General features: G+C 44.9%; 1 protein-coding gene across 1 annotated transcript in view; it reads left to right on the top strand.

The window, feature by feature from the left end:
• The window catches only part of MAN2A1 (mannosidase alpha class 2A member 1), a 485,077-nt gene that overhangs the window by 62,839 nt on the left and 402,996 nt on the right, over positions 1–19,242 (top strand). The window contains 1 exon segment of the mRNA XM_029571989.1: positions 9,355–9,499. Within this exon segment, the coding sequence (XP_029427849.1) occupies positions 9,355–9,499 (145 nt within the window).

The raw sequence follows: 19,242 nt of genomic DNA, 5'->3' as shown, positions 1-19,242 counted from the left end.
TGGCTATTCTCTAAGTGAACTTAATAGCAGGTAATGGACTTCTCCTCCAAGAACTTATCCAATCCTTTTTTAAACACAGCTATACTAACTGCACGAACCACATTCTCTGGCAACAAATTCCAGAGTTTAATTGTGCGTTGAGTAAAAAAGAACTTTCTCCGATTAGTTTTAAATGTGCCCCATGCTGACTTCATGGAGTGTCCCCTAGTCTTTCTACTATCCGAAAGAGTAAATAACCGATTCACATCTACCCGTTCTAGACCTCTCATGATTTTAAACACCTCTATCATATCCCCCCTCAGTCGTCTCTTCTCCAAGCTGAAAAGTCCTAACCTCTTTAGTCTTTCCTCATAGGGGAGTTGTTCCATTCCCTTTATCATTTTGGTAGCCCTTCTCTGTACCTTCTCCATCGCAATTATATCTTTTTTGAGATGCGGCGACCAGAATTGTACACAGTATTCAAGGTGCGGTCTCACCATGGAGCGATAGAGGCATTATGACATTTTCCATTTTATTCATCATTCCTTTTCTAATAATTCCCAACATTCTGTTTGCTTTTTCGACTGCCGCAGCCCACTGAACCGACGATTTCAATGTGTTATCCACTATGACACCTAGATCTCTTTCTTGGGTTGTAGCACCTAATATGGAACCCAACATCGTGTAATAGCATGGGTTATTTTTCCCTATATGCATCACCTTGCACTTATCCACATTAAATTTCATCTGCCATTTGGATGCCCAATTTTCCAGTCTCACAAGGTCTTCCTGCAATTTATCACAATCTGCTTGTGATTTAACTACTCTGAACAATTTTGTGTCGTCTGCAAATTTGATTTCTCACTCGTCGTATTTCTTTCCAGATCATTTATAAATATATTGAACAGTAAGGGTCCCAATACAGATCCCTGAGTCACTCCACTGTCCACTCCCTTCCACTGAGAAAATTGCCCATTTAATCCTACTCTGTTTCCTGTCCTTTAGCCAGTCTGCAATCCACGAAAGGACATCGCCACCTATCCCATGACTTTTTACTTTTCCTAGAAGCCTTTCTCAAAGAACCTTTTAGAACTGTCACAAATACTGGAATTACTAGGAGTCTGCAATAACACAGAACAAGGTTGGGCGTTTTTGACAGCATGAGTGTCCAAATTAATAGACCAGGTGCTAGTGTTTCAGGTTCAGGGAGTGGCCAGAGTAATGGACTACCTTCATCTTCTAGGCTTTATGGCATCCATTCTTCCCCTCCAATAGGCTCTGCTGTTAAGCTAGTTGCCAGCATCGCAAGATTACCAGTGCTAGCTTTGGGTCCCCTCAAGGGTAAAGAGCATTCTGAACTGGTGGGCTCAACCCCCAAACCTCTAGAAAGGGATGACCCTAGAACTGGGTAGTTGTCTCACAATGGATGCCAGCCTAAAGGAGTGGAGTGCACTTTGTCAGTCATGTAACCCAAGGGCAGTCTTCAGGAGAGGAGAGATTTTGTTCAATAAACAGGTTGGAAAAAAGCCATCAGACTGGCTCTGTGGTGCTTCCTTTAAGGGGAAAATAGGGTTTTCTCAGACAATGCCAAGGCGATGGCATACATCAACAGGCAAGGGGCACTCACAGCTCCTCACTAGAGCAGGAAGCAGCCTGGCTACTCGAATGGGAAGAAGAACATTATCTCCACCTCTCAGTCTATATAGCAGGGAAGATGAACATGCAAGTCTATTATCAAAGTAGGAACAGGCTGGACCCAGGAGAATATATACTGGGTCAAAAAGCATTTCAGATGATAGTCAATAGGGTCCCCCATGCGTGGACCTAATGATAACACATGCAAATGTTTAAAGCCGACATTTTTCAGTCGCAGAGCAGGGTCCAGAGGCACAGATGCACTCTTGTGTCCATGGCCAAGACTCAGCCTGCTGTATATCTTTCCACCATTGCTTTTTATAGGTTGGACAATAAAGGCGGAGAACCATCCATTCCTGGTCATCCTAGTCGCCCCAGATTGGCTGAGGAGGCCCTGTATTTGGATCTGGTGAAACTCCTGAATGGAGCCCCATTGGCTCTGCCAAAGGAGGCGGGCATGGTCCGGTACTGATGCAGATCTATTTCCGTTCTCTTATGGCTTAGCTCTTGAATTGGGCGCACGTGTGAAAAAGAGGTTGTTTAGCCTTAGTAATTTCAATTACGTTAAAGGCACAGAAGTTTCCCACTTATATCAGAGTTTGGAGAATGAGGGTAACTGCTCCAAACAGGACCTTTCTTTCTGGAAAGCATATTTCCAGAAGATTCCAGATTTCTTGCATGTGGACCTGGACAAGGTACTGGGCACTATGTTCCTTGTAGGTCCAGGTAGTAGCCGATGCATACTATAGGGGTCAAATTAAAGGCACTCCATTAGCTGCACATCCAGACATAGTGTTTCCTGAAAGGGGGTAAAGCACATTAGGATACCATTTTCTTCCAGTTGTACTCAGTGGGATCTCAATTTGGTGCTAAGGCCCTTAGCATCCATTAAGGAATTCTCTGAAAACGTCCTTTCTTGTAGCAATATGCTGAGCTAGGCACATCTCAGAGCTGCAAGCCCTGTCCTGCAGAGATCCTCATCTAGTAATTTCACAAGATTTTTACCTTTCTCCCAATCCCATCTTTCCTGCCCAAGGTAGTATCTACATTTCATGTGAACCAATTGGTATCTCTTCCAACCTTCAAGAGTAGTGATTGTTGGGGAAAAGGTAAGAGCCTATGACTGTTAGATGTATATTGGATTCTCTTGAGGCATTTGAAAGTAACACATGTTTTTAGGAAAGCAGACAAAAACTGTTTGTGGTGTTTGCCTGGAAAGCGTAGGTGGCCTCCAAGGCCACCATAGTTGGATGGATCAAAGAGGCAAGCTCATTGGCCTATCTACTGTCAGGTTAGCAGCCCCAGATAGCACTCTGGGCTCACTCTACTATGGTGCAAGCATCATCCTGGGCAGAGGCAGCTTCAGCCTCTCTAGAGGAAATTTGCATGGCAGCTGTCTCTCTTTTCTTGCACTCCTTTGTTAAACAAACAGATTGGACATACAGGCTAAAGGCTGATGCTGCCGTTGGGGCAGGGATCATTAAGACAGCCTGTCTTCTTCCCAACCCAGCAAGGCATAGCTTTGGTAACTTCCATACGTAATGACTGATCTAGCAGGAAGAAAACAAAGATTTCCTGGAGTGTAGCCAGATGGACTCAGAACGAATGGGATAGTATCCGCATGCTAGCAGTTGGAGACGGATCTGACGTCAGCACGGGGGTATATATATCCCCACAGGAAGCATAGCAACTCAGTAATTTCCGTCTCCAAAGCAGTTTGGAGTGCCTGCACGCTAGTTGAGCGTGCTTTCCAAGGCATTGCAGCCCTTGGCCTCTGCTCTGCATGCCAACTTCGGGCCACGCGCAGTGATGAGCCAAATTCTCTGTGTGCCCAATGTGAGGGGACCGTGCGACCCTCGGGCCAGGACCGCTCTCAGCCACGATTTGTGGACAGTTCCCCAGGGGCTACCCCGGAGTTAGGGGGCAGTCTCGACCAATCTGGAATCCCGGGGGAGCTTGTACCCCGGTGATTAGAGGCTGCTTCGATTTCCTGGGTGGATCTCTTTAAGGGGATTCATGCCTTCGTACAGATGCAAACGGCTTACCGTCCAGGCCCTGCGGTTCCTGCTGTTCCTGTGGTTCCTGCGGCGGCTGCTGCACCTGCTGCTGCGGTGGCGGCTCCTGCGGATCCGGTTCCTGGACCCTCACGACCTTATCGCGAGCAGGACTTCCCACCGATGGACAGTCCGGATCAGTCCGACCAGGAGGTCTCACAGGACGAGTCCGAACTCCCGGACGAGGGGGACCGTCCTCCAGGGACTGAGCCATATAGAACCATGCGGCGGTTCTTCCCTAAAGAGGATCTCTCCGACCTGGTGTCTCTGTCTGGCAGAATTGGATATTACAGGTCCCAGCGCTTCGGTACCCTCTGCGCAGAATCCCCTGCTGGAAGGTCTTTGTCCTACAGCCCGCCATTTTCCATTCTTACAAGCGGCGCAACAACTGATTGATTTAGAATGGGCGGCACCAGCGGCTGCCTTCAAAGGGGGTCGGGCTCTGAAGAGCATGTACCCATTGGCACCGGCTATCCAGGACCTGCTGGCGTGCCCTCAGGTGGATGCCTTGATTAGCGCTGTGGTCAAGCGCACTACCATTCCAGTTGAAGGGGGGACGGCCCTCAGGGAGCCTCATCACCGGCGACTGGACGCCATTCTGAGACAGGCTTTTGAGGTGGCAGCTTTATCTTTGCGGATCGCCACCTGCTGCACGGTGGTGACGCGTGCCTGTTTGTCACAGGTTAGAAACAACGCTCCAGCGGCGGACATGGAATCCGCTCTTTCTTTCCTTACAGATGCGGCATCTGACCTGGTCCGGACAACAGCTAAAGGGATTTCATCCTCCGTAGCTGCCAGGAGGCAGCTCTGGATCAGACTATGGTCAGCTGATGCGCCTTCTAAGACACGCCTCACCAGATTGCCCTTTAAGGGCTCTTTTCTATTTGGCAGCGACCTTGATAAACTGGCCAGTGCATGGGGTGCCTCTCCAGTGCCCAGATTGCCGGAAGATCGGTTCCGAAGGGGCCAGCGCGCCTTTCCAAGGCCCTCCAGGGGCAGGAGTTCCCAGCGTTTCGTTCCTTACAGGGGTTGCTACCAGGCACCACGTCCTCCGGCCAGGAATCAGTCCTTTCGGACTAAGCAGCGCAAGAGGGGAGCGGGCCCGGGCTCGGGTCCCGGCCGCGCCTCCCAATGAGAATCCGCCGATTCATCTGGTGGACGGAGCCATAGGGGGCAGGTTAACCCTCTTCTACCCCAGATGGGTCGAGATTACATCGGACCAGTGGGTCCTCGCCGTTATCCGGGAGGGATATTATCTGGACTTTCATCATCTCCCTCCGGACAAGTTTGTGGAATCTTCATGTCCCATACACAAGAAGGCAGCATTGGAAGCTACCCTGGCGAGACTCCTGTCCTTGAAAAGCCATCATCCCAGTACCTGCCTGGGAAGTGAATTCTGGACATTATTCCATTTATTTCATGGTACCCAAGAAAGGGGGTACCTTTCGGCCTGTATTGGACCTCAAGTCAGTCAATCAATACTTACGGGTACCGAGGTTTCGCATGGAAACTCTACGCTCCGTCAAGGCCGCAGTACAGCCAGGAGAATTCCTCACGGCATTAGACCTGTCGGAGGCATACCTGCATATCCCGATCCATCCGGATCATCAGCGCTACCTACGCTTCAAGGTTCTAGGCCGCCACTTCCAGTTTCGGGCTCTGCCCTTCGGGTTGGCAACGTCACCATGGACATTCACCAAGGTGGTAGTAGTGGTAGCGGCGGCACTCAGGCGGGAAGGAATACTGGTCCATCCCTACCTAGACGACTGGCTGATCAGGGCGAAATCACGAGAGGAGAGCCTTCGGACAACCGACAGAGTGATAGCCCTTCTGGAAAGCTTGGGCTGGGTAATCAACCTCAGCAAGAGCTGCCTACAGCCTTCCCAGTCACTGGATACCTGGGAGTACAGTTCGACACCCGGGCAGACACAGTCAGTCTCACAACCAAGAGAAAGTTGAAACTTCAGCAGCGTATCCAGTATTTGATGGGAGCCAGTCGGCCCACAGCCTGGGATTATCTGCAGGTTCTTGGTCTCATGGCATCCACCCTGGAAGTGGTACCTTGGGCGAGGGCCCATATGAGACCTCTCCAATATGCCCTGCTCTCTCGCTGGAGCCCCCGTCTACGGACCTACTCCAAGCACCTACCTCTACCAGCCAGAGTGTGGACCCAGTTGCGGTGGTGGTTGCAGTCCAACCACATGAGCAGGGGGTCGAAGATGTCCTCACCCACGTGGATCTTGCTCACCACAGATGCCAGCCTGAGCGGCTGGGGAGCACACTGCGAAGAACTCACCGCACAAGGGCGGTGGAACAGAGAAGAGTCAGCGTGGAACATCAACCGTCTAGAGGCCCGGGCAGTCCGATTGGCATGCCTTCGATTTGCTCACAGACTGAAGAACAGAGCAGTCAGAGTGGTGTCCGACAACGCCACCACGGTGGCCTACTGAAGCAGACAGGTATCTCTGGAGATCGCCCCTCTGATGACTTGGGCAGAGGTGAATCTTCAGGACATCTCCGCCGTCCACATTGCCGGGAAGGACAACACCATGGCAGACTTCCTCAGCAGAGAAAGCCTAGATCCGGGAGAGTGGCAGCTCTCACCCACGGCCTTCCAGATGATTGTGGATCATTGGGGGATTCCGGACATGGATTTACTGGCGGACAAGTCCAACGCTCAGGTACCCAGATACTTCAGCCGCAAGCGCGACCCGTTCTCACATTGAATCGATGCCCTGGTTCAGCCATGGCCTCCAGGGACTCTACTGTACGCCTTTCCTCCATGGCCTCTGCTAGGCGCTGTCATCTGCAAGATTCAGAGACACCGGGGCCTAGTTCTTTTAGTGGCGCCAGACTGGCCAAGAAGACCCTGGTACGCGGACATGAGAAGACTGCTGGCAGGGGAGCCTCTTCCCCTGCCTCCTCTCCGGGACCTTCTACATCAAGGTCCCATTCTTCACGAGGATCCGGCTCAATTCTCTCTTACGGTATGGCCCTTGAGAGGGCTAGATTAAAGAAGAGGGGTTACTCGGAGCCCGAGATTGATACCCTCCTCCGAGCTCGTAAGTTTTCCACATCCCTCACATACATCCGGATCTGGAGAGTATTTGAAGCATGGTGTGACACTCACGGCACCAATCCACATGCAATCACAATCCCTATTGTGTTGGATTTCCTGCAGGATGGACTTCAAAAGGGTCTCTCCCTCAGCTCCATCAAGGTTCAGGTGGCTGCGCTGTCTTGCTATGGTCCCAGGAGGGATGGCAAGACCATCGCCAAGCACCCAGATGTTTCTCGCTTCCTGCAAGGAGTCAAGCATATTCGTCCGCCACTGAAGTGGCCTGTGCCTTTGTGGAACCTCAACCTTGTTTTGGATTTCCTCGCAGGATCCACCTTCAGGCCCCTTCGGGGCCTGTCTCTTCGTTCTCTAACCTTGAAGATGGTGTTCTTGCTGGCTGTATGTTCAGCCCGCCGCATCTCAGAGCTACAAGCATTGTCCTGCCGTGATCCCTTTCTCAGAATCACTCCGGAGGCTATCCATCTTCGTACGGTTCCCTCCTTCCTACCTAAAGTGGTTTCACAGTTTCATCTTAACCAAACCATATTTATTTATTTATTTATAGAGTTTATATACCGGAGGTTCCTGTAAAATATACATATCACCCCGGTTTACAAGGAACAATAACTATCGCTACATTTAGCGGTTTACATTGAACAGGTTAATCAAATTAACAAATTAGTATAAATTGCAAAAACAGTTAATAAGTAACATACGAGTTAATAAATAAAAAATGTGGTTATATGATTATAAACATGATTATATATAATATATATGATTATAAAAGAAATAAATAAATCATATAATCTTAATCATATAATCAGGTTATTTATTTATTTCTTTTATAATCATATTTATTTCTTTATATCCCTGCCGACCACGGCGGGTCTGAAGAAATCTGAAGAAGGGCGTTTATTACGCCATCTCGACATTGGCAGATTGCTGACCAGATACTTGGAAGTGACACAACACCTACGAAAGACGGACCATCTAATCGTCCTGCACAGTGGGAAGAAGCAAGGTGAAGCGGCCTCGCGGCCCACCATCGCCCGCTGGATTAAAGAAGTTGTCAGAGCAGCTTACGTAGAAGCCGGGAAGTCTCCGCCTCTACAAGTCAAGGCTCATTCTACCAGAGCACAAGAAACATCCTGGGCTGAATCCAGGATGCTGTCGCCTGCAGAAATCTGTAATGCGGCGACTTGGTCCTCCCTCCATACCTTCTCCAGGTTCTACCGTCTGGATGTCCAGGCCAGGGAGGACTCAGCATTTGCGAGGGCGGTTCTACATGGTCCTCAGGCAGCCTCCCGCCCAGGCTGGGAGTAAAGCTTTTGTACATCCCATTCGTTCTGAGTCCATCTGGCTACACGCCAGGAAATGTTGAGATTACTACCTGATAATCTCCTTTTCCTTAGTGTAGACAGATGGACTCAGCATCCCGCCCAGCTGCCTGTGTACATGGGTTTTCACCGATTCAAGGTAAGCCATGTCTTCTGTTCCATAAGAGCGTACACTCCACCAGGTGTTAACGCCTTCCGGTTGTGAATGCTGGCGGTCTCCAGCTACTATCAATCGGTCAGGGGAATCCTGTTTTCACTTTTCACTGAGCGTCAGTACACATTTCCATAACAGCTTTTGCAAGGAAGATTACTGAGTTGCTACGCTTCCTGTGGGGATATATATACCCCCGTGCTGGCGTCGGATCAGTCTCAAACTGCTAGCTCGCGGATACTATCCCATTCGTTCTGAGTCCATCTGTCTACACTAAGGAAAAGGAGATTATCAGGTAGTAATCTCAACATTAAATTATTTTTACCTGATTAATTTTCTTGGCTTGAGTCCTGCTAGACCAGTCCAGAACCCACTCAGGAGCACAGTGTTAAGAAAGATATGATGATGAAACACACTCTTATTTTCTAAGGCTGTTTCTTCTCTCTTTTTGTGATAGCACTTCTTTTCTCACTCCAATCAGTTGTGTGCCCTATGCCATATTACAAAAGTAAAAAAAAACAAACCCAAAAGTATTGTGGGGGGTCCTCACAGAGCTCTGGCAATAAGCTTCTGAACTGGACCACATTCCCCTTATAGCCCAGTGTAAGGTCATAAGAGGTGTGTCCTCCATCTTTGTCAGCTGTGGAAGAAGGAAGACTAATATGCAATAACTGGTCTAGCAGACCAAGTAAAGAAAACTATCAGGTAAGATCAATTTAATCATACTTTATTCCAACAGCAATTAAAATTAGTGTACAATTGTTGTCTCTGTTTTCATTAAGTTTGGTCACTTGGCTGATAAGTAATGTTGACGATAAACTTACTTTGTCCTTTCATTCATAAACACAGATATTGATTGTGATCATTTACAAAATAGATTTTCAAAGGCGAAAAATCCTCCACCATTGAAAGTCATGGATTTCCACATCATAACAAAAAATGTATCGAAACATGGCATTCTGCTTTAACTTCAGCTTACATTTGGACAAAGGACTGCATTTTAAAATATTGCAGCATTGTGAACTGACAACAGAACTGAATTAGAATAAGTAAAGATTCTTTAAAAAAAAATAAAAATTTAACCATATACAGACGCATACATTTTCTTTTCCATATTTGAGTTTTCTTTTATCATTCCAGATGCTGGATGTGTATGACATTCTTCCCTTTGATAACCCAGATGGTGGTGTTTGGAAACAAGGGTTTGATATAACATATGATGAGAAGGAATTGAATAATGAGCTTCTTCAGGTCTTTGTTGTACCTCACTCACATAATGATCCAGGTACTATTTTTATTCATCAAATATTAAATGGCTTATCACTGTGTAATGATATAGTTAAATACCTGAAATGTTCTATTATGTTTCTCCCAAAAGTGAGCGTTCTTGCTTCTCAGTGTTTTAGGACTAGAACCATCACCGAAGTGCAACCACTCAATTCTTTATCTTCCTGTTTGCTTATTTGCACCATGAATTTTCTTCCTTCAATTCAAGCACTGATTTAACAAAAACTCCTAGACCTCTCTTCAGGTGCTTATTTTATTGGGTTGTTAGGTAACAGCAATTTACAGACAGTGTTATGCCTTTTTACTAAATGAATGTATTTTTACAGGGGGATAGTTCTCACTACAACCGCTGGCTCCCGTAATCTGGTCCAAGATGAATAAGAATATTTTTTAAATAAGAGACATGTTCTTGGCTTTGAATTTTTTTTTCCTTTAGAGCCTCCTTTGATAGGAGGAGATCTGAATTTAGAATTTGTTTAACCTATCTTTTTCTCTAACAGCCTAGTTCCTCATTCCCTGTTATAATGTAACTTTTTGTTTTTTTTGTTTTTGTTCACTCTGTTAACTGGTTCCCCCTAGTTTACTGTAAACCGGTACGATAAGACCTGGTCTTGAGCATCGGTATATTAAAAGAATTTAAATAAATAAATAAATAAATCTGTATAAAGTCAAACTATTACTACTCTATTTCTACTACTACTTATCATTTTTAAAGCACTAATAGACATTTACAGCACTGTATAGATACACATAAGAGAGAGTCCCTGCTCAATGGAATTTACAATCTAGTCAGCCATGTAGTGGTAGCTTATTTGAACAAATAAAAAGGTACCAGGACTGCCCAGATGTCTCAGGATCAAAATTGTGATCCTGAGTTGAGCTAAGAAGCAATTAAAAAGCCTGCCAGCAATTCACATTTTTATAAATCCAGACTCAGGTAAATTAGCGCAGTTGTTGGTTTAAACTTTATTTATTTTTTTTTACTGGGGGTCTAGTGGAAGAAAAGCACTATGTCCCAAACAAGAGTATTTATTTATTTTTCATTAAATATTTATTTCATTTATTTATTTAAAAACTCTTCTATACCGTCTTTAAGTTAATTCACCATCACAACGGTTTACATAAAGGCACTATAAGAAAAAAAAATAATTGCTATAGATTACAGTTTAAACATGTGCCAACATAGAACGGTAAAAAATTTTAATAAGACAAACTATGTGTTGATTAGACCTTATATGTTGGTTAGGAAACTGTTAAGTGGTTCAAGTCTACGTTTAATATGCATTTGGAGATATAAATGAAAAAATTGTTTGCTTGGTGCGTCCTTATTTATCGATTGTTTTCCTCGTTCTCTTTGTCTTTGTAAAAAGCTTGTTTAAAAAGCCAGGTTTTCAGATTAGTTTTAAATAGTTTCAAATTTCTCTGTAGCCTTATTTCGAGTGGCATGGTGTTCCATAGTACGGGACCAGCCAGTGACAGTGCTCTCTCCCTTACTTCAGTGAGACGTGCTGATTTAACAGAAGGAACAGTTAATAAAGCCTTATTAGCAGATCTCAGGTTTCTGTGTGGTAAATGTACGCGCAGTGCTGTGTTGAGCCAGTCGGCCTTTTCATCGTGGATTAGTTTATGAATTATACACAGTGCCTTATATTGTATTATTTGTTCGATTGGGAGCCAGTGTAGTTCAGCAAGTGTTCCTGTAATGTGGTCTCTTTTCTTTTTGCCTGTCAGAATTCTAGCAGCGGAATTTTGCAATATTTGTAGTGGCCTAATGGTAACTTGAGGTAGCCCTAATAGCAGAGAGTTACAGTAGTCTGTGCTTGCGACAATTATTGCCTGTAGAACTGTACGAATGAGCGCACGCCGTGACCTCGGATGTCCAGCCGGGCACTCAGGTCACGGCGTGCGTTCATGCACTCTCGCTGGCGGGGGCTGCTGGAAGCCGCCTCGCATGGGGAGCACCCGATCTGCCCCGGGCTGCTGAAGCCACTCTTGTTCTCACCGCCGGCTGCCCCCGGGAGGAGGGGAGAGAGGACTGGGGCTGCTCCAGAGACTGGCAACCCATGGACGCAGCCAGGGCAGGTGAGCGGGGGCTGGGGGAAAGTTTGCCCGATCCTGTTGAGTGCAGGTTTTATCATGCAGAACAATGCTCCACCACCCTGGGTTTGAAAGTTATTTTTCAGAATACTGTTCGCATTGCAGTGGAAAGGAGAATGCATTGATATAGCGGAGAGAGGAACTGGGACGCTTAAAAAAAATCTTTTGTCCTTCCAGTGATGGGATTAGTCGTGATCTGAAGAGTGGCTTTCCCGGTGCGTTGGATTTTAGGTTGGGCAGGCAAGAGTTTAGGTTATGCTTGGAAACAACAGGTCCTTCCTAATACGTTTTCTTTTGGTCTGATTTGATTGTATTTTCTTCCCCTAGGGGAATTGTCTTGCTAAATCATGACCCTTGCTGTTAATGGCCGGCTGATACGTCTCTGATCCTTTTCTTTGCTTAAAGTTGGGATCCACTTCCTGGTACCTGACATTTGAAATGACAGGTACCAGCGCACCCAGGATACTGTATAGGCGCTGTATAGCGCTCTATACAGTAAAATGGATTGTGCTTCATGGATGCTTCTTGGACGCGCTTTGGACGCGGCTTGCATTTTGCATGCCATTTAAATACTGTATCGAGCGGTATGTGATCCGAATTGTGCGCGCGGCAGATGAGCGGGCGCCTGGCACTGCCGCACTTTTTCTACCGCGTCCTTACTGTATCGGCCTGTTAGTGTGTGGAATACATCTGGACTGTGCTTCCAGGATGGTACTCCTTAGTTCCACGCCTCCTGCACACTTTTTACCTTTGCAGGTGATCCTTTAATTTTTTTTTTCTGTTTTTCTCATTTTATCAAAGTTTTCCTTTTGAAAGTTTAGTGCTAGGGCCATAGATTTTACTTATTGTTCCCCCTTCCTGTCATTAATTCAGGTTTGATCATATGATCACTATTGCCAAGTGTCCCCACTACTGTTACCCCTCTCACCAAATCCTGTGCTTCACTAAGAATTAAATCTAAAATTGCTCCCTCTCTCATCTGTTCCAGTACCAATTACTGCATAAAACTGTCATTTATTCCATCCAGGAAGTTTCTCTCTAACAAGACATGATGTTACGTTTACCCAGTCAATATTGGTGTAATTGAAATTTCAAATAGTACACAAGGGTAAGTGTAAAATCAATTTCAAACAAATCCTCATACGTATATTCTAACAAACAACTTTTTTAAAATTTTTAAACAATTTATAAAAGTTTTATTACATTCATACAATATACATACATTTTTATTAAGTAGAATGTTTGCCCAAAAGTATATAATTCACCATACAAAGAAACAAAATTAAACATGAAACATAAATGATACCCCCACCATATCACAAGTAATCAATCACACATTCACATCCATACAAAGGGTTATGTAGTTAAAATGAATTTGGAGTCCCTTGTTGCGTAAAGGTTGCTTTAAGCCTTTTGCAGAATCTGAACGCCGCAAAGATCACCTGTTGCTTGCAGTTTAAATGTTGACGGTAAGCATTTCATTTTTGGACAAGACTAATATTTTTTTGTAAGTATTTTGCTTTATATATATTTTGATTCAATAGAACTTTTGATTATTTGTGGTTTTTTAAAAATATTTTTTGGTTCAGGTAATTTCTTGATCCCGGTGTTATTGGGGGAATAAGTAAAATGCTTTATTGAAGATCTGTGCCGCCCGATGTTTGATTTAAATAATATAATTTCTCAGTTGGTTAATTTTGATACTTTAGAGTCTGTAAGCATGTTTTTATAAAAAATTTTGGAATACTATAAAAAAAATATAGGGGTACATTTTAAAAAAACAGCGCACGTGCACTTTTGTTCACGCAACCGGCACGAACAAAAGTATGCCGGATTTTAAAAGATACGCGCGTATCTTTTAAAATCCGGGGTTGGCGAACGCAAGACTGTGCAAATCGGCAGCCTGCGCGCGCCGAGCCACGCAGTCTGCTTCCGTTCCCTCCGAGGCCGCTCCGAAATTGGGAGCGGCCCTCGGAGGGAACTTTTTTTTGTCCCCCCCCCCACCCCCCACACCTTTTTTGATGGAGTTACGCCTGCTGGCCAGGCCCCGGACCGCCGCAGACACGCACCTGGACACGCCCCCGGACCACAGGCACGCCCCCCAGGACCGGCCATTTTAGCAAGCCCCGGGACCTACGCACATCCCGGGGCTTTGCGCACGCCGGCGGCCTATGCAAAATAGGCGCACGTAAATCCGGCAGGATTTACGTGCGCAGGGCTTTTAAAATCTACCCCATAGTTTCTTTGTTTTATTTTTTGGTCTGTTTCCCCTGAAGCAGCCTCATTGTGTGAGGCAAAGCTTGGGCCCTAGTTGGGACTGCATCTTTAAAGAAGAGATCTTGCTCCTTAAGAAAATTTGTATCTAGAAAGTGACCCATGTGTTTCTGAGATGTATTAAGGACGCATTGCACTTAAAAAATAAATAAATAAATAAAAAAAATCTTGCTCCTTCTGAAAAAACTAGGGATTGGTATTCATACTTTGTCTTTTATCTCTTTGTATGGATGTGATGGTTGGTTACTTGATATGGTGGGGGTACTATTTATGTTTCATGGTTGATTTTGTTTGACTTTGTCTATATAGTGAGTTGTATATTTTTGGCCAAACATTATACTTAAGAAAAATTTATGTATATTGTAATAAAACTATTAAGTTTTTTTTAGAATATATGTATGAAGATTTGTTGGAAATTGGTTTTACACTTACCCTTGTGTACTATTTGAAATATCTTTCTAGGGGAGTGATTTATTTTTAGCTGATTTATTTTTTTTTGTTTAATAGATTGGTAATTGAAATCTCCCATCATTACTGTACCACTAATTTGGTTAGCTTCCCTAATTTCTCTTAGCATTTCACTGGCCGTCTGACCATCTTGGCCAGGTGGACAGTAGTATATTCCTAACACTATCCTTTTCCCCAACACATAAGGGATTTCTACCCATAAAGATTTGATTGTACATTTAGTCTCATGCAGGATCTTTATCCTGTTGGACTCTATGCCATCCCGGACATAAAGCGCCACCCCCGCCTCCCAGATGCTCCTCTCTGTCATTGCGATATAATTTGTACCCTGGTATAGCACTGTCCCATTGGTTTATCCTCCTTTCACCATGTCTCTGAGATGCCAATTAAATCTATGTCTTCATTCACTGCAATACATTCTAATTCCCTCATCTTCTTAGACTTCTGGCATTAGCATACAAACATTTCAAAGTGTTTTTTGTTTGTATTTTCATTCACCTTTCTAATTGTTACGGATAAATTGGAATCTGTTAGCTCAGGTTAGTTTTTAATTACAGGCACTTGGGTTACTTTTCTTATTAATGGAATCTCACTGTTGGGATGCCCTAATTCTAATGCATCGTCAGTATCTTTTGAAACTGAATTGTTCAGTGTGCTTATGAAATAGTGAAAGCTTGCCTGCAAAACCTGTTTTCACACAATACCGGAACTATTTTCATTCACCTTTTCAAATCACAAGCAATCACCATGGTCTGCGCGGTCTCTAAGCGCACCACCATCCCAGTGGAGGGAGGGGCAGCACTCAAGGATGCACATGACCGGCGTCTGGAGTCCATCCTTAAACAGTCATTTGACGTAGCCGCTATGTCTCTACAAATTGCGGCCTGCTGTACCGTGGTGACACGTGCCTGCTTATCCCAGACCAGGAACAACACCCTGAGACAAGTCATGGAACCAGCAGTATCATTCCTTGCAGACAACTGCTTCCGACCTAGTGCGCACAGCGGCCAGAGGTGTGTCATCTGCGGTGACGGCCAGGAGGGCAACTCTGGCTCCGCATCTTCCAAAGCACGCCTCACAAGGATGCTCTTCAAAAGGATCCCTCCTGTTCAGCAGTGAACTGGAGAAACTAGCCGACAAATGGGGCGAGTCCCCATTGCCGCACCTGCTGGAGGATAAGACGAAGAGAAAGCAGTGACCCCCCTCCCCAGGTCCTCCAGGGGCAGAAGTTCACAGTGCTTCAATCCTTACAGAAGCAACTACCAACCTTTTCAAATTACAAGCAATCGCATGAGTAGAGGCTGACCAAGAGTTTGAATAAGTTAAGTCAAAGGACACATGATCCCTATTTCCTTACTTCAGAAAGCAGGTGAGAGGTACATACTCTGAGTAAGGCTCCTATAACTCAGCTTACTCTTTTCAGCACATTAAACTTGTTCACTGGCTCAGAGTATTACATTCAGGTGGTTTACTCTTCCAAAAGAAAGCACTGGGGTCCATATTTGAGTCTAGAGACTGACATCATAGAAGCCTGCCCTCCTATCTACAGGTCCTGGGTTCGATGGCTGCCGCATTAGAAGTGGTTCCCTGGGCGAGGGCACATATGCACCCTCTTCAGCATGCCTTGCTCTCCCGATGGGAGTCTACAGTCGCAGAACTATGTGGTGAGGCTACTCCTTTCATTAGAGGTGAGAGCCCAGTTGAACTGGTGGTTTAAATGCGGACCATCTCAGGAAGGGAATTTCCCTGATGACGCCGGATTGGTTGGTTACTCACGACAGATGTGAGCGTCCCGGGCTGGGGGGGTTCACTGTCAGGGGTTTGTGGTGCAAGGAAGCTGGAATGCAGCAGAGCGGCAGTGGAACATCAATAGACTGGAGGCACGAGTGGTTCGGTTGGCGTGCCTGCGGTTCACAGAGTGGCTAGAGGCTCGGGCAGTCTGACAATGTGTCAGTAGTGGCTTATGTCAATCAGGGTGAAATCAAGAATCAACAGGTATTGGTGGAGATAGGTGCGGTCATGATATGGGCAGAGCAGCATCTATTAAGCATCTCTGCCTCTCACATTGCCGGAAAGGACAATATTGGAGTCTGTTTCCTCAGCAGGAGAACCTTGGACCCAGGAGAATGGGAGCTGCCAGATGAGGCCTTTCTGCTCCTGGTGAACTGCTGGGCCTACTGGATCTAGACCTGTTGGCGACCTTCAATAATGCAAAGGTTCCATGCTGCTTCGGTTACAGGTGGGACCCAAAAGCGAAGGGCATCGATGCTCTTGTTCAGGAGCGACCACACGTGCCCTTCTGTATGCTTTTCCACCCTGGACTCTGATAGGCAGGCTGGTACAGCAGATTGTAAGTTAAACACTGTCTGTTTAGTAGCTCGGGATTGGGCTTGAAGGCCGTGGTATACTGATCTCCAGAGACTTCAGTCTACCCTCTCGGATGGATCTATGACATTAGGGGTCCATTCTGCACGAGGATCCAGGTCAATTGTGTCTTACGGGTTGTACATTGAACGGGCTCTGTTCAAGCAGGGTTTTTCGCCTGTGTTAACAGAATTTTCTACTTCTCTAACCTGTGTTAGAGTTTGGAGGGTCTTTGATGCCTGGATTTCTGAGCGAGGTACTCAACCGCTCAAGATGGATATTCTTTTGATTTTGAAATTTTTATAAGATGACTTGCTTAAGGGTTTGGCCATTAACACCTTTAAGGTTCAAGTTTCAGTTCTGGCTTGCTATAGTGGAAGAGTCAATGGAGGTCCTAGGTCTTCCTATCTGGATGTGTCCCGTTTTCTACAAGGGGTTAAGCATCTTTGCCCCCCGTTGAAGCTTCCTGTGCCTCTGTGGGACCTTACCTTGTTCCTCGATTGTTTGGCAGTTCCACCCTTTTGACTGCTGCATACTCTTTCCTTGTGGCTGCTTACCTGGTGTAAATATAAGTGAGTAAATGGGAGTGTATGATTATGGTGTAGTTGAATATATATTTGAGTATTAGAATATATATATTGTGTGGAGAAAATATGATTGAGTTTATTGATTACAGTATATATGTGACTTTGGATATAAATATCTGATGATGAGAAAGTTATTGCTTATAATTTATGGCATTGGACGTCATTTATAAGGTTTAGGGTGACTGGGCAGTGTACATATGTATGTGATTGGTGGTTGCAAGTGTGTGATGTTTTGAGTGTTGTGGATATGAATGTGTTTTTGGTGCATGAGTTGGTTGTGTGTGTTGTGATTACAATGTGTATATATGGTTTTGTATACCAAAATCTAGTTTGAAGGGACTGCTATTGTTTACCATCCGGGTTGCAGCACAGTCATATGTAAGGCTAGTGGAGATTGGTTGCTTTGTATATGTGATTCTATTGGTTGTTGTGAAATCACATAGCTTTGGGAGGCTTAGTGTGATTCTATTGGTTGTTGTGAAACCACATGGTTTTTGGGAGTATCGTGTGATTTGATTGGTGATGTGTGTTTTGGGTGTGGCTGAGTGAGAGGTGCTTATAGAGGGCGTCTTAATCTTGTGGTTCACTGCACTTTGAAAAGGATTGATTGCTGTTAAGATGGTGGACGCTGTTATGCTTTCATTATTGAGATATTCTCTTGGTGCCTGCTAAGCTGTTTGTGAGGTAAGGATGGAGGGAAGTAGTTTGGTCAACTTGAGCTTTTGAAAAGGGTCAGTTTCATTGTGTGTTTTGTACAGGCACACAAAGTGGATTGTATGATAAGTGGAACAATTAGAATATACCAGGAATTGCTGAAAGATATATTTGAGGTGGGTGTAAAATCTTTCAGTAATGTGAGGATGGATATTTGAGTTAAGGGTTGGTTTTATATGGGGTTTTTTTATATTATAGGTGGTGATATAACTGAGAAGGTGTGCAACGGTGCCAGTGATTGAAATTGGAGGAGTGTGTTTTAGGTGAAATATAGCAGCTGTACATGGCATTGTATTGTAATGTAAGATAACATCTGTTATTAATTTGTGTGAAGGTGTAATAATCTGGAGGGTGGAAGGCCGGTGGGTCTCGTAGTCTCTGGATGAAGTGGGAGTGATTGTCCCTGAGGAAGCTGCAGCGAAACGGGGATCCCTGTTGGGACGTTGTGAACTACTCCCGTGAAAGAATACATTTAGGATTTAAGAATTTGTGTTAAGCACTTTAAGTGAAATATGTATGGTGCATCTATTAAAAGGGAAGTAGATGGGTTTTAATGGGTGGGGAGTGTATGTGGATGAGTGATTGTAGTGGGTATATGTGTTTTAAATGTTAATACATTGCTGCTAAATAATGTGTATATTTTTGTATATTGGGTTGCACATGTTTTTGAATTATTGTAACATCCAGTGGATGTAATTAATAAAAATGATAAAAAATTGATGTGTATGTATTATGTTAAGCACTGCTGATAAATGGTAATATTGATGACAAAATTGTTATGAGATTACAGTAAATTGTGAATGTCAATGCTATAAAAATGAACTCATAGGGTTCCCTATGTATGTGTGAGGTGATGAGTAGGGAGCTTGTACTCTCTCACTTTGTGCTTACCTGGAAGACAGTTTTTCAGATAACAATGTTTAGCATGTTGGATCTCTGAGCTGCAGGCTCTTTCTTGCGATGATCCTTTTCTCTGTATGACTCTAGTTGCAGTTAAACTTCAGACAGTGCCCTTCTTTTTGGCCAAAGTGGTTTCTGACTTTCATTTGAATCAGGCCATTTCTCTGCCTACCTTGGATAGAGATGAAGCTGAGTGTACTGCCTTTGTGTTCCTTGGACATCAAGTGTCATTTACTGCAGTACTTGGAGATGACTAAGACTGTTCGGAAGTCTGGTACCTGTTTGTGCTCCAAGGTGGAGGAAAGCAGGGAGCACCAATGACGCTGGTAACGATTGC

Source organism: Rhinatrema bivittatum, chromosome 1 (genome assembly GCF_901001135.1).
Source record: "Rhinatrema bivittatum chromosome 1, aRhiBiv1.1, whole genome shotgun sequence".
NCBI classification, from domain to species: domain Eukaryota; kingdom Metazoa; phylum Chordata; class Amphibia; order Gymnophiona; family Rhinatrematidae; genus Rhinatrema; species Rhinatrema bivittatum.
Note: the sequence above shows the minus strand (reverse complement) of the source record. Positions and strands in the feature narration are given on the sequence as shown.